This window comes from Ctenopharyngodon idella, chromosome 10, assembly GCF_019924925.1.
Source record: "Ctenopharyngodon idella isolate HZGC_01 chromosome 10, HZGC01, whole genome shotgun sequence".
NCBI classification, from domain to species: Eukaryota; Metazoa; Chordata; class Actinopteri; order Cypriniformes; family Xenocyprididae; genus Ctenopharyngodon; species Ctenopharyngodon idella.
Genome location: NC_067229.1, coordinates 22,865,001 through 22,880,384, shown reverse-complemented (window position 1 = coordinate 22,880,384; position 15,384 = coordinate 22,865,001). Strand labels below are relative to the sequence as shown.

The 15,384-nt window shown below is 36.0% G+C and overlaps 1 protein-coding gene across 1 annotated transcript in view; it reads left to right on the top strand.

The window, feature by feature from the left end:
• kcnh1b (potassium voltage-gated channel, subfamily H (eag-related), member 1b) overlaps positions 1-15,384 on the top strand; it is a 50,051-nt gene that overhangs the window by 19,413 nt on the left and 15,254 nt on the right. The window contains exons 8-10 of the mRNA XM_051908816.1: positions 7,442-7,641; positions 7,972-8,224; positions 13,265-13,461. Of these exons, the coding sequence (XP_051764776.1) occupies positions 7,442-7,641; positions 7,972-8,224; positions 13,265-13,461 (650 nt within the window). The remainder of the gene's footprint in view (positions 1-7,441; positions 7,642-7,971; positions 8,225-13,264; positions 13,462-15,384) is intronic.

Genomic DNA, 15,384 nt, shown 5'->3' with positions numbered 1-15,384 from the left:
ATTTAAATTCCATTGTTTCTGTTCATGATTGTCAGTTCTCTTCTTTACTACGGTTGTGTAGTATCTTCATCTTTGTGTGTTTACACAACCGGAGCGTGACATATGAGCACTAAATTTCTGTTTAATTCATTGCTACAATTTTTATAACAATACATTCATGAACAATTATTATTATTATAGTTTTTGTTATTATTATTATTATTATTATTATTATTATTATTTTCTATTAATCTTTTTGTAGTTTTGCTTAATATTATGAATATAAAAATTTTGTCTGTAAAATCAAAGTACAACCAACATGAAGTAAGAAAACAATAAAAGTATATATAACACAGTGAAGCCCTGAAGACCCTCATGACTGAGTCAAGGTCAATAAGAATTAAATTCATGAAAATAATTGAACTAATTATGATGTGTACACTCACATTCAAGACCTTATAAATATGTTATTGTGTTAATGACTTTTACCTTAATGATTGTACCATCAGTAGACTTCCATATATTCTTAAAGTCAATGTTTCTATATATTTGGCAGAATCATTTATTGGCAGTATTTGGCTGTGATTCTGCTCTGTAGTTTGACTTACTGTATTAGAGAAAAAGAGAGCTCTCATAGGGCCTGTCAGTCACTCTTCTCTTCTCTGTTACTTATTTTCTTGTCTCTTCTCACCCTGGAGGCTCATTAGAAGCTTGTTACACTTCAGTGAGAACACAGAAACCATTAAAGTGATGATTATTTCATTAGAAAAACCCCTCTGAGAGTGGGTGGGATGCTATTACCGGGTGTTTGTTTGGTGACTTTTAAGAACAGATTTGTCTGTCCACTCTGAAATAAAAAAGTCTGTGTGATGCCAAACAATCATAACCATATTAACCATATCAGAACATATTCAATGTTGGTTACACTGTATTTTAAGGTGTCTTTGTTACACTGTAATTATACATTTAAGTACTGAGTAATATTAAGTAACTACATGTACTTACTACAGGGTTAGGATTAGGCTTTGGTTTGGTTTGGTTTGGTTAGTTGCATGTAATTATGCATAATTTACAGTTATTACGATAGTAGCTACATTGTAACATATGTAACAATGACACTGTAAAATAAAGTGTTACCTCAATGTTTAATATTATACAGCTATGTGAAGCAAGACCAGTAATATTTCACAGTGGGCAGAGCTATCCAGTACTACATTACTAAAACCAAACAAGCAACAAAATCTCACTCGTCCCTTGTTTTAGCCGCAACTGTTTAGGACAAAAACACACACTGCATCCGAAATCATGTAGTCTGAGTAGATACTGCGTTTGGATTTAAATTTACTTTGTGTACTATATAGTATGAATGAAATCCTGATGTACTACATCTGCCATGTTGTTACTGTCACATGACCTACCAGCGTCAGTTGCATCGCTTCACTGCCATTCACAAATCCTCTCCCGTGCCCTCGTGGGATAGTAAAGTGTCCATCAAATGCACACTTCAGAATCTCACTGGAAAGTAGTAGTATAGGTCATCTAGGGACTTTTAACCTACTGTTTTTCGAATACTATGTATTCGGACGTAGTACTTTTTTGGCGTACTGTTTTTCGCATACTGTATATAGGGAAGTATTTGATTTTGGATGCAGTGACAGACTCACACAGACTGTGACTGTGGTTAGATCATTAACTAGAGTCTCGTACAGCTTGTCAACAGCATGTTTTGCAGGAGAGTGAGTCTTGTCTCTATGGAGGCTGTTATCGCATTAGTGAGCTGTGATGGCAGGGTCGACTTATGATGTGACTTGCTCTAAATGATTGTTGGGACCTTCCCTGGCAGGATGTTAAAGCAGAAACTGAGGTGATCTTAAAGCAGAAACTAAGGTGAAACACAAGCCTTTCACTTATCAGGAGGAAATATCCATCCAATCATTCATCCATTTTCCAGACCATCTTCTGAACAGTTTGACTTTGACATAAAAACCATAAGACTTATCTCTTTAGATTAAGTGCAGCATACCGAGGCGAACCATCTTCAGTTTTCCTATGTCATCCATTTTGAAGTTTGTCGTAAAATTGTCTTTAACGAACACATTGACCTACCAGCGTCAGTTGCTAAACTCGGTATGTGTCTTCAGCACAAACCATGAGAAACATCAAACAGCAAACTCTTTCAAAAGTGGAACGAAACAGCACCACTCATTTGAACCACGCTGTACAGACCATTTATCAGTTCAGCCCAATAGACAGCACAGTATAAACTCAGATTCAGTGACCATTGTTAAATAGAGTTGTTAAATCCAGTGAGAAGCATTTGAATTCGGTGCAGAATTCTGTTACAAAACCCAAATGTCTCAGTGATTGAAACTAAACCCAATGAAACAGTGCTGACATTCTCAACATCACTGATGCGAAAAACAGGAGAAACATTATGTCATGAAAAATCCATTTCTTTTCAGTACACAAAACTCCAACATTTACAATGGATTTTCTGTAGTAACACTAACTGTAACCATGCAGTTGTGGACAGTAATGAAGCAGCTTTTAACAGTAGTTTTTTCTTCGTAATAGTTGACTTTGTTACCTATTTAAGTACATTTTCTGTACTTTATTAGAGTATTTTAATTTTGACAAACCTTTACTTTTACTGGCACAATAAATGCGATGACAAGGTTATTGGTCACGTGTTGTTGAAATGAACAATCAGAGGCTATATAATTGCATAGAGTATTCTGGTTTTGCAATAGATGCATTATTAAAACATATAACAATGACTAGTTGAATCATAAGGAGGAAGTGGACCTTTGAATTTCTCTCTGTTCAACCAGAAAACTTTCATTTTTTATTTTTATGTCAAACAGACATATTTAACTCTCTTTTTATCCTCTAGACAGCTGTGGCTTTACCTCATGACTGATTTTCATTTCCACATGGTGAAGAAAAATACAGTATGGTATAAAACAGCCCACATATATGAGAAATGGGCCTAAGATTCTTTTGATTCTGTATTTGGTTACATTGTGAGTACTTGAGTAAACTTGATTAAAAGTACTTGAGTAAATATGCTTGATTTTTAATGTACTTAATTATTAAAAGTGAAACAATACTTATCTATGGAACCTTGTTTATTATTTTTTTCTTGCCAGCACTAATCAGGCTAGTCAGTAGTCAGCAGCAATAGTAAGAAATATTAGTGCAGACATTTAATATGTAGGCCTATTGATTTGCAAATAAGCAACCTTTTTATTTTATTACTAAAACTTATTATACACTATAAAAACATTAAACTTCAGTATTCTAAAATAACAATTTAAGTTACCGATAATTCAAGTGTGCAAACAAGTGAAATAATATGCCATATTGCATTTTTAAAAGAATTGTGTAAATATGTGGTGACAAATAGTATAAAAATACAATGTACAGACATCACAGGGGGGAAAATATGATAATATTTTAGGAGGAACGCTAGGCAAACATACTAGTTTTATGTCATTTGAAACTGTTACAGCTGCAATAATTGACAGTCATGACCTAAATATGATTTTCATTTACAATAATAAATGCTAAAATTCAGCATTATAACTTCTTGCGCCATTTTAGCACTGACGATATCCCAGTTCTTGGCTTATTTTGGATGGATCATTTGAATCAGTGAGTTGTTGACTTAAAAACTGCAGTCAGATCAGTCTGATTTGCGAATGAATCATTCAGTATGATTTGTGAAACACTTCAACAGATTCATATTTTTTAAACTCCATTGTTGATTCCGAATGGCAAACAACTCTTAACTTTTAAAAATGGTGGTTGAAATAAAATGCTGCATGGAGTCAACCAATCAAAATGTTGCGTGAACTAGCTCGCAACTGACTTTTCTAAGGGGGAAATTTTTACCTGGAACTTCATTTAGACCCTGGTCACTGCGGTGGAAACACACCAAGTACCACTCCAAAGTTCCTAGTTCCTGGGGAAAGTTTATGCGGTGGAAACGTGGCTAAAGTAAAAGAAAAAAAAAAAATGTCCACCTCAGATGTCTACAACATTTATTCAGGCTTTTACAAAGTGTGGAGTTGAGCTCTGAGTTCTGTGTCGTCACTGCCTGCTGTCATCACAGGTGCATTAGTGTGTTTTCTTTTAGATTTATGCTTTACACTCTCTGGCTGTGATGAACACTTCCTTTTGTCCCAGTGGCCTTCCTCTCAGCAGTCCACCTGATGAGTGATCAGTGTCCACACAGAGTACCATTCTATCTCTCACACACACACACACACACACACACACACACACACACACACACACACACACACACAAACTTCTCTAGAAATAACCACTGATGAGGTTAGATGCTGTGTTTCATAATGAAGAGACACCAGGCTGGTGTGGCTGCAGTGTAACACTTGCACCATGACCTAACCAGATGCTATAAAGCATCAGTTATTAAAAGCTCTTCCACACAATTCTGAGTTTCTGTCCTGACCAGCCACCAGAGTCACAAATGACAAGCTGCAGGACATTTTTACAATCATTTGGTTTCTATATCTGTTGGTCATTTGGTTTCTTGCACTGGGTAGCCCTGAACATGAAGGGGCCATTTACACGACACTGTTTTTAACTAAAAACGGAAATTTTTTAGGCTTGTTCATTTACATGACAGTGGAGTTTTGGGGGCCTCAAAACTCAAACTTTTGAAAACTGGTTTCAAAGTGCTAGTTTTTGAAACAATATCATTATTGTCTCCATGTAAACTACAAAATGGTGATGTCATGCGCACGTGTATTACATGTTCAGTCTATAGGCGCATAGTGTTTCTTTAGAAAGTGACTACTACTGGCTTGGCATGAATCATTGACTTGAAAAAAAAAACAGCGTTTTTAATTGTTTTCATGGATACGTGTGAACAGGGATCGTTTTGACAAAGTTGTCGTCTGTACGCGAAAAATCCAAAGGAAAAACTTCCGTTTTTCATTAAACATATACTTCACTTAGTAGTAATTCATGGGCAGGAATTGTGCTGTGAATGAACACAATTTTGACATTGCTTGGCAACTGTAAACAACTAAAATGTTGTGCTTGTGCTTAACAACACCCCTTAATAACAACTTAATAACCTCATTTTGACGTTATATTTTTGCATCACTTTATGTTCCTCCATGCCGCTCTCACATTTAGCAGTAAAGCAGTCTTTCCCACTGATAGCAATGCAAATATACCTCTGTGTAAATGGTACTGCAAAATCACATTTCTACCATTGCACAGTATAGACGCCCATCACTAGTAATAAATCAGCTATCTGCTGCCTTAAATCCCACCAAGATTTTTCACTTCACCAGATCCTTAACATTCTGCACATGCAGAGCTAGGATTGATTAATATCACCTATGGTGAGCAGGGAGGCCTCAGAAGGCGACAGAGGGTGACGGGCCGGTAAAAAAAGCGCTGACCGTGGAGCCAATTGCCTGAAATGTAACTGATCCAATAAAGCAGGGATGTAATGTAGTCGTATTGCTGATGGAGCGAGACGAGAGGTATCAGAAATTGCGTTCAGCTGCAGTGATGATATTCAAGAATGACGTCATTAAGACTGGTACTGGTTGTGAGGTGCAGGCGAAGGCTTAATATTAAAAAAAAAAACACAAAACACTGAATAACTATTTATCCTGACACAGTGCTGCATATACCCCTCTGATTCTACCTGGATTATTCACTTTAAATTTAAGGCTTTTGTGTAAATCTTTGCCAGCACATCTGCATTGCTCTATTGGGGAAATTGTACATGCATGCAACTCGACATGCTGAGGTTGAGCATTTCAGCTTCACCTGGTGAAATGCTTTAGAGCAGCTTCAATCAGGACTGTGATCAATATTGTAGCCTATATGACATACTAATGGATCTGAAGAAGACATCAGCAGCTTTTAGAGAGTAGCAGTTGAGATACTTTAGGTCAGAGTTTCAGTTGGTTGCAGAGCAAGCAAGTGTCTGGTTTCTGAGATTACAGCCCTGCTGTATGTCCTTGACCAGGACATGTAGGCTCAATGTCTACTGCCTACATAGACAATATTCCAGCCTAAATGGATCCTCCTAAGTGGCAGATTTGAGATGTTCTTCATTAATGGACATTCATGGATATCACACACTCCACAACAGAATGCACTTCAGTTTGCACTTAAGTATATTATTTCCATAATAAGTTCTCTTTTTAAAAATATGCTTTAGTGAACTTTTATTTCACAAGGTATCCTGTCTTTGTTTATAGTCTTAGTGCTTTGGACACTTTCTATAATACTAGCTGGATAGTTTCAGTGCAAAGTTAGGTGTCTCAGAAGGGATCATAATTCACTGCCTACATTTTGAGGTGTCTTGAGCATTCATTTGATGCCAAAAAAGCTGTTTAGTATAGGCCGAGTACAGTGGGAGAAGATGGACAGTGTTAAACATGTTAAATAACTTGTGTGTACATCGCCCCTGACCTTGATTTTTGCTCCAACCATTCATAGTAGTGTCTTCAATAATTTGGAAAATTTTAAAGGTTCTTTAATTAAACAATTTTTACGAGTAAGAAGTTCACTTCAACCTCTCTTTAACATTGATTCACGAGTTTGCTTGATCATAATATAGGTAAACAGATTTGGCTTGCTGTCCATGGTTAAAAGTTTGCTCTTAAAAACTTAAGGTGTTAGTTAAGGTGTAAAGGAAGGTCAACAGTATAGATGTGATTACAGAAATCTTGATTTCCTTTTTCAAACACAACCATTGTTTTTGTCCAACTATACATGGTTGATGTATTTCTTTTCTTTCGTACTGTGTAATACTGTATTCACAACCACAAATGCTTACAATAAAAATCTTGCTTTCGTGTTTACCATGAATTTTTCAACATCTCTCTGCCAATTACTTTAAGTCTTGTACAGAAATGTACATAGGAGCTCATGAAAGAAGAGCTTTAGGTTTTGAATAACGGTGTGTATATGATATATCCAAAAATACAATATTATGGCAAAGGTGTTTGCAGCGTAAGATAAATGTTTGCTTTTGAGATGTGTTTGTGATATTTTGAATGCAGTGCTTTATTTTGCAAGAGATGTGAGGCATTTTGCAATTTGTGTGTGTAATTCTTGGATTTGTGTGTAAAGTTTTGAAAAAAAGAGGCAAAGTTTTGATAATGTGTTGTAGCAGTTGAAAAAAACTGTAAAAACATGTATGTACACCATAAATGCATTATATCAAATGATTAATTTAAATGTTAACTATGTAATAACATAGTTAAAGATGCTTAAAATAATGTGGGACCAGTTTTTCTGTGGTAATGTTAAAAGCAACTGTACTCAGTCTTGCCTAAAGATACTACTCAAAAAACTAAAGAGCACCTACCAAACCACTTTGGTAGGTGCTCTGTAGCTTTCTTTTTGTTCAGTACTGTTTTTATGTACAGAGTCAGGATAACCCATTGTCTCTTTCTTTTAGCTCTCCTTTATGCCACCATCTTTGGTAATGTAACCACCATCTTCCAGCAAATGTATGCCAACACCAACCGCTACCATGAGATGTTAAACAGCGTGAGAGACTTCCTGAAGCTCTACCAGGTTCCCAAGGGCCTCAGTGAGAGGGTCATGGACTATATCGTCTCGACATGGTCTATGTCCAGAGGAATTGACACTGATAAGGTACTTGGCACAGAGTCTCGCAGACTGAAGATCTCAATCTTTATCCAGGGAGCTTATTTTCTTCATTCATTTTAAAAGTCATTTGTTCTGTCTTTGCCATAACATCCGTAGCATGTGTGAATAATGTCCCTCTAATGTTTAAGATCACAGTCTAACTTACGGGTTATGTAAGGCTTTAAACAGCTTCTCAAAATCTCATGAATTATTAGTGAAAGGCTTGGACAACCTCCAGTTTTGTTTTAGCATAACGCTAATGTTCATGTGTGGAATCAGAAAGAAAAAGATGTGTATTTGATTGTTTTTATTATTTTTTTTTTTATTTCTCTGCAGGTGTTGCAAATTTGCCCCAAAGACATGCGAGCAGACATCTGCGTTCATCTCAACAGGAAGGTGTTCAAAGAACATCCGGCTTTCCGTCTGGCCAGCGACGGCTGTTTAAGAGCCCTTGCCATGGAGTTTCAGACCATCCACTGCGCCCCGGGCGACCTCATCTACCACGCTGGTGAAAGCGTGGACAGCCTCTGCTTTGTCGTGTCAGGGTCTTTGGAGGTCATCCAGGACGATGAAGTCGTTGCTATTTTGGGTGAGTATATTTCTACCAGTGCTCTGAGGTTTACTTGACCAGAGCCCATTACAAAACATAATTATATTATATTACATTTTTTACCATTCTATTAACATTCACTTAAGGCAGGGGTTCCCAAACACATTCCTGAAGCCTCCCCAACACTGCATGTTTTCCATGTCTCCTTAATCAAACACACCTGATTCAGATCATCAGCTCATTAGTCGAGACTCCAAGACCTGAAATGGCTGTGTCAGCAGTGCTGGGGAGGGAACCCCTGACTTAAGGTATCACTGACTGATCAGTGGATTGTGCCAGGAAACAGATTCATTCTGTGTTTTCCAATTGTTTCATGCAAATTTTGGTCAGTGTTGTGTGGTTTATTTGAGTAGCACTGTTTCATTCCTTATTTGGAGCATTTGGCTTTTCATATGGTTCCTAATTAGATCAAACAGACTATGACTATGAAGAAGGGTTATTATGATAGGTCATTTGACATGCAAATGTAAGTAATTTCAACATTTCTACCCTGTAAAAAAGTGGTAATCTGCAATTGTTAGCTTAAAGAGCTATCTCTACCTAATTTAACCAATAAAAATTTATTTTGTACATTTGTAATTAATGTATTCAGGGTGATTCAGTCATGTTAAATAATATATTTGACTTAATTTAGATTTTTATTTTATATATATAGTGTAACCAGTGTCACCACTTTCAAATAAGAGTGTTTAGATGTAGATTGGACCCTGTTTGCACTTTACAGACCTTAAAATATGTAAATGGGGTCTCAATGTCAGATATGTATTGGATTTAACAGTAGTCAAAATTCCTGCCAAAAAATCTGATTCATCAATTAATGTTTTGCTGTTTATGCATGCAACAAGATCTAGTGTGGGGTGTGTTTCCAGCACAACGATGTAACTCACTGATCAACTACCATAGTACAGTGCACTGTTGGAGAAACTAAACAACTAGATTCCTGAAACATAGTCGCACCTTTGTCGTTTGAACCACATTGATTCAACAATATAGGACTGTCGTTAATGTTATGTTTTGTCAGGGACGAAAAGAGGTGAAAATCCACTTGCAGCAAAGTTAACAAAGATAATCCAAACTGAGGCCTAAACCATAAACAGGAGCAGGAACATGAAACATAATTAAAAGAGCAGGAACGCAACAGCTTTACAAACACGCAAAGACAACAACCGAGAAACCAAGACTGAAACACAGGTATATATACATAGGATAACAAGGTTAAAAACAAGGTATCTACAGAGACAAAAGTCTTGTTCGAGATGCATCGGCACTGCGCAGACTGATCGGCGTGTGACATCAAAGTACCGCGAGAGTGATTCAAAAGCATAAGGAGTCGTATGCTCTCCAAACGCTCTGGCGGTACTTTGATATCATACGCCGATCGGTCTGCGCAGCGCCGATGCATCTTGAACAAGCCTATAGGCAAACAGGAAAGGGGAAGCACTGCAAAAAAGTTAACAGAAAATACACTTCAAAATAAGAGTTCATAAATACAGCAAATGACCACGACACAAGGATCTTGACAGTAACGACGGAACTTGCGACCAAATTTTTTGCTAATGATGATTTCGGGAAACCCCTGGCCAGATATCTGTAAAAAATGAAATTGAAATTGATTAACAGTGTAAAATGTGGTCGTAGTATTTTGAAGAAAGCAACCCCCCATTGGAAACATATTTAAATGTTTTAAAGTGCAATTTATTATAACAAAGCTCTGTGAATGTGTGTCTTGATATGAATAACCAGTCAGCATTTACAAAGATCTCACAAGCTGTTATACAACATAACACAATTGCAATTGTCTGTTCATTTCGAGTTGGAGATGAGGAAAGTAATGACTTGTATTCACTGAGTAAATCAAGAACCAGTCCAGTTGATTCAATGAGTGTGTTTACATGTACAACAATACAATGATAGCTATCAAAAAGCTCATTCTAAAAACTAGACAATGCAAGAAAACGGTGTTTTTCATGAGACTTTAAATGACATGTTATTCCATTACATGTGCACAAGACGTGCACATTAAATTAGCTGTCAGCATGCTGGAAAAGGTGTTAACGTGCGGAACAAAATCAGTGTAATGGGCAAAGATCTACATGTGATGTTTTGCTTAAACAGATTCAGATAAAATCCTGATAAAAGAACGCGTTTACATGACTATGACATTTTATCGTGAATAATGCTGCTGTCACAGTATTTTAGCACAGTGTTCTGTCCATGTCGACAGAAGTTTATGGAACCAAACGTCATGAAAATCATTTAGTTCCAGTATCCACCTGAGTAAGGACCATTTCCATTGTTTTTAATCATATCTCAAAATCTAGATATCTGTGAAGTCCTTTTCAGGTGAGATAAACATCTGTGTCATCAATTCCACAACAGCAAACAAGTATAATGTGTGCGATTTTTCTGGAATACCAAATTTTATGATATGTGCACTTTTTAAATGAATCTTTGAATATAAAAATGATTTTGCCTTCTGTGTCGCACTGTTCATATTGGCTAAGTGTATTATTTTATACAGTAGCTTTACTTGGGCCAGGGCTGCTCAGTCAGATGGCTGAATTGGTTTCCTTATCTCTAAAAGTTTTCAGTGTACTGTTTCCAGGTGTATGTCTCTTGGATTCTGCTTCATGAGTTTCACTTAAGCTCATGTCTAGTCTGATTGTGCATGTGTAAGTATAGTTTGAAAGGATTGGTGAAATCAGTAATGAGCTTGTCTTTCTTGGAATTACCATCGCTACCATTACAGACAAAATATATAAAAAATTTGTTTATTTGTTATCAAGCAGCAGGTAAAAATCATAAGCCTGATCACTTGGAAAAGTAATAGCACACCTCTTCTCAACAAGATATGACTTGAGGAATCATTCAATCCATGCAGGAAGGTTAATATTAAGGTTAGGGTTATGTTTAACCCTCTTATTTGATTCGGGTCAGTTTTGACCTGGATGAGGTACAAAAAGAAAAATTCAATATTTTTTAGTATGGAAACGAAACTTTGGAAATTGGTTAATACTATCAAAATACACATCTTTTTTCAGATTTTTTTTACATTGTACATTGTGACACCTATTGTGTTCTATGTCAATTTTGACACAATTATTTATTTATAAGGCTTTATTCATGATATCATGCAGATTTTAAATATTTGGTTAAATAGAATTTGTTAAATAGAAAAAAAGTTTCAAGATGTAACTGACATAACAAATAATCTACATCAAATTAACTACAGCCCAAAAGGGTATAGAGCAAAAATTCAAAGACCAAATAGCTTATTAAATTTGAAAAAAGTGAAGTATTTAATAAAAATGATAATGTAGTATTAACAGGGTAATTACACAGTAACATCCTAAATTTTTTGTGTACTTATTGTGTACTACATACATGTTTTTACCTTGTATTTATATTTAAAAAAATAACTGCATATAATCACAGCTGTAATTAATTTCTGTAATTCCATCTATAATTATACTGTTGTCCCTTCCCTCACCCTTTAACCAACCCTTAAACCTAACCATACCACTAAACCTGTACTAACCTTACCTGTGTCCCACTTCAATAGCAGCACAAGTGTTTTGCAATACAACACAATGATACATTGTACTAACAATTATTTTTTACGTAAGTACATAGTAGTTAAAGACACCTAATTTAAAGTGTGACTGAAATTTTTACGCATTTTATTTATTGATCAAATACAATATTGTTTTAACTTAGAAAATTAAGTTATGACTGTTTTTAAAACCTCACATTCCACTGGGTCACAACTGGCCCAGGAATGCAAAAGGTGTTCTCAGTTTTTGAATGTGTTAGGAAGATTAAATAATATTAGATTAAATAATATTAAGCATGTATTAAGCAATACCAAAAGCAATGCTTGCCTTACCAAATGCCACTAATAAGCTTAAAGCAGCACAGCCGATAAAGATCTGGTGTCCAGTGAGGGTCAAGTATTACGCTGAGATAAATATTTGCACTGCAGCCCGTGAGGGGCGGCAGGTCTCTAGCTGAGTGTGTCATTTTACTGGAGGTGTAAATCTGTCATTGCAGGATTAGAAACAAAGCAGAGTCATCTGTGGGGATGAGATCTGCTCTAGCGTGACGCGCAGTGTGAATATTTTTTTAAAGAGTTAAAGAATGTGAATGTATGAAAAGCACAGTGGAAGCCTTGTCAAAAAATAACTGGTTTGCTTGTTCTGGAATAGGATTTTTTTTTTTTTTTTTTTAAGACATTTGAACAACAGATGTCGAGCAATCTAATGTTGTTCCAAACCTTTTTTCTTTTCCTTTTCTTTTGCAGAACACAGTAGAATATATTTTGAAGAAAGCATTGTAGCCCCATTGACTTCAACTGTATGGACAAAAAAACACTAAGACATTTCTCAAAACATCTTTTATTTTCCACAAAAGAAAGAAATTGGAACAAAATGAGGCATTTCATTTTTGTAATAAATTATCCTGATGTGGCACTGGTGGTCGGTACAAGTGTAAACACCATGTTAATCTGCAGTCATGGTAGTGACATTTCAGGTGAAATTCCACAGGCAAAAAATCCATTGTCTATTGTCATTAGTGTAGCGATGTATGACGCACAACTCACAAAAAAGCCATTTAAAACCAAGCAGCTTTCTGTTGGTCAATACTGCAAATTAATGTGACTTCAACCCATTGCAAAAACTGTATGGTTTTCTGTGAAACTTCACAGAACAATGGTAAATGTTACCATTCTTTTTCAGTTTTGCTTTATGTCAAGGTATTTGTGCCAATTTTAAACATTTGCCCTCTCTGGGTCACATTACAGTAACTGTCAGTCTTATTTACATGCATGAATTTATTTAATGTTCCGCTGAAATGGCGTTCTCAACCTGACGAGTTTTATCCTGAAGTACATATTGAGTTTCCTGTGAACCATGAAAATTTACACCTGCTGTATGCACAAATCCGGGACATTCCCCTGAAAGTATTAGAAAGCCTAATGGAATTCATTCTTCAATGTCCCCCTCTCTTTTTTTCTCTCAGGAAAGGGAGATGTATTCGGGGATGTGTTCTGGAAAGAGGTGAATTTAGCTCAGGCTTGTGCAAACGTTCGTGCACTGACCTACTGCGATCTTCACATCATCAAGCGTGATGCCTTACAGAAGGTTCTGGAATTCTACACAGCCTTTGCCGGCCACTTCTCACGGAATCTGGTGCTAACCTACAACCTGAGGAAGAGGGTGAGTGCCTAGACCACTTTACATGAAAAATAAAAATAGCTTAAACCCCAAAGTTCCAAATGAGTTTGACGAGAATTCTCTTGTTAAAGCAGTTTCCCAACCTACACATTTTGCATGTCACCCTTATTTAACACACTGAATGGTTCATTTACTGACAAACTCATTAGTAGTGTACTCTATAAGAATCTTTACACAACAGAGAACAAAATGAAGTGTACACAATGCTGCATTTAGGGTCAGACTAAATAATGCCTATTCTGACCCTTCTCTGCCCCTTGTATTAAAGTATAGTTTTAATTAACACACATATAACCTCTAAGCAGCATTAATTAGTCTTTGTAAAGACACCTACAGTAAATGCCACATTGGAAGCGCTTGTGTGCCACGTTTGCTGTATAAATGGTACTATATTACATTCCAGTTACTAGTTACTATCGCTGCTTTTTACACATAAAACTTGTTAAAAAAATAAATAAAATATTGCCAGATTGACTTTTCTGGTAAATGCCATTCTTTATGTGGCGTTCACACAAGGAATGACTTTTCTTTGAGATACCAATTAGACAACAGCACCAAAATATTGGTAGAATCTGTTATGTCAGTCATCGGAACTTTAAATGCTGCGATATTTTCTTCAACCTCAAATGAAAAGCCTTAGTTTCACAGTGTGTACTATTTGACAAAATTTTTTGACTTCTAAATGAGAGTGTATTCATAGTATTCATAGTAGTCACAGCTTGTCAATGCAAACTTAACAGAAAAAGTTAGATCCAGCTGTTAAACACCTTCGAACCACCATTGGTCTGTGGCAAATACATAATAGGTGGGTATGCTCTGAGGCTCCGCCTTCTTTGATGTGGCAATCTTCTCCAGTTTATTTTTCTATAAAACCATGAACATGCTGGAGAGCTGCATTGTTGTAGAAATTGAAGTTGTAATTCTAAATGAAAGAGACACAAACTGACACTTTTTCCATGTTTAATACTGTAAGCTTTTAAAAATCTATTGTATAAAGTGCTATATAAATAAATGTGACGAGACTTAACTGGAGCGCTGAATTACAGAGCTTGTGCAAACATCTACATTGTCATGATCAGATGCTTTCTTAACTACTGTTATCTCACAGCTGTCATTTATGTTGTGTTTATTTTGTTATTGAAAGGAAAGCATGCAGCACATACTGTATTAACATATTCATCTAAATGTGGGCGGTGGTGCTGAAAAGATATTTCAAACCTCTTTTTACCCCAAAGCGAACAACGAAAAGAACTTCACCGTGAATATATGAGGGCCTTTACTGCACTTATACTGGTAGTTGTAAGGCCCGTTCACACCAAGAATGATAACTTTAAGCTAACTATAATGATAACTATATTAGCATCCACACCAGCAGATGATATGTTTACTACAAACATGTGCTGCTGCTTTAAATGCTCGAGCTCTCTAAAGCGGGATGGATTCTGATTGGCTGTCAATGATTTTTATCGTTCATTAGCTGGAAAGAATCATTGTGAAAGTAATTCCATTTCTCTGTGTCATTATTGTTATAGTTGTGCTATGTGGACCCTGCTATTCTTTTACATTTAGAACAATTACTATATCTTTATCATTATTATTATAGTTATCATCCTTGGTGTGAGCGGGCCTTTATGCTTTGTTCACACAAGCATCATAACAGTAATTTACTGGTTAAGATATAACTTCTCATCTTGAAAAAATTGCCTGACTTATTTACTGATATTTCTCAAAGGTCCAGTTCGCACATCTCCAAACTGTAAAAATGATCTAACCTCTTTATTTGAATATCTCATTTGAATGATCAAACCCCTGAAGCTTTGTTATGTTTCAATCATTTAGTTATTAAGTTTTCCTCTTTCTTTCCTCTTCCTTTTGCTGTTGAGGAGTCCTTCAATTACTCTGCTC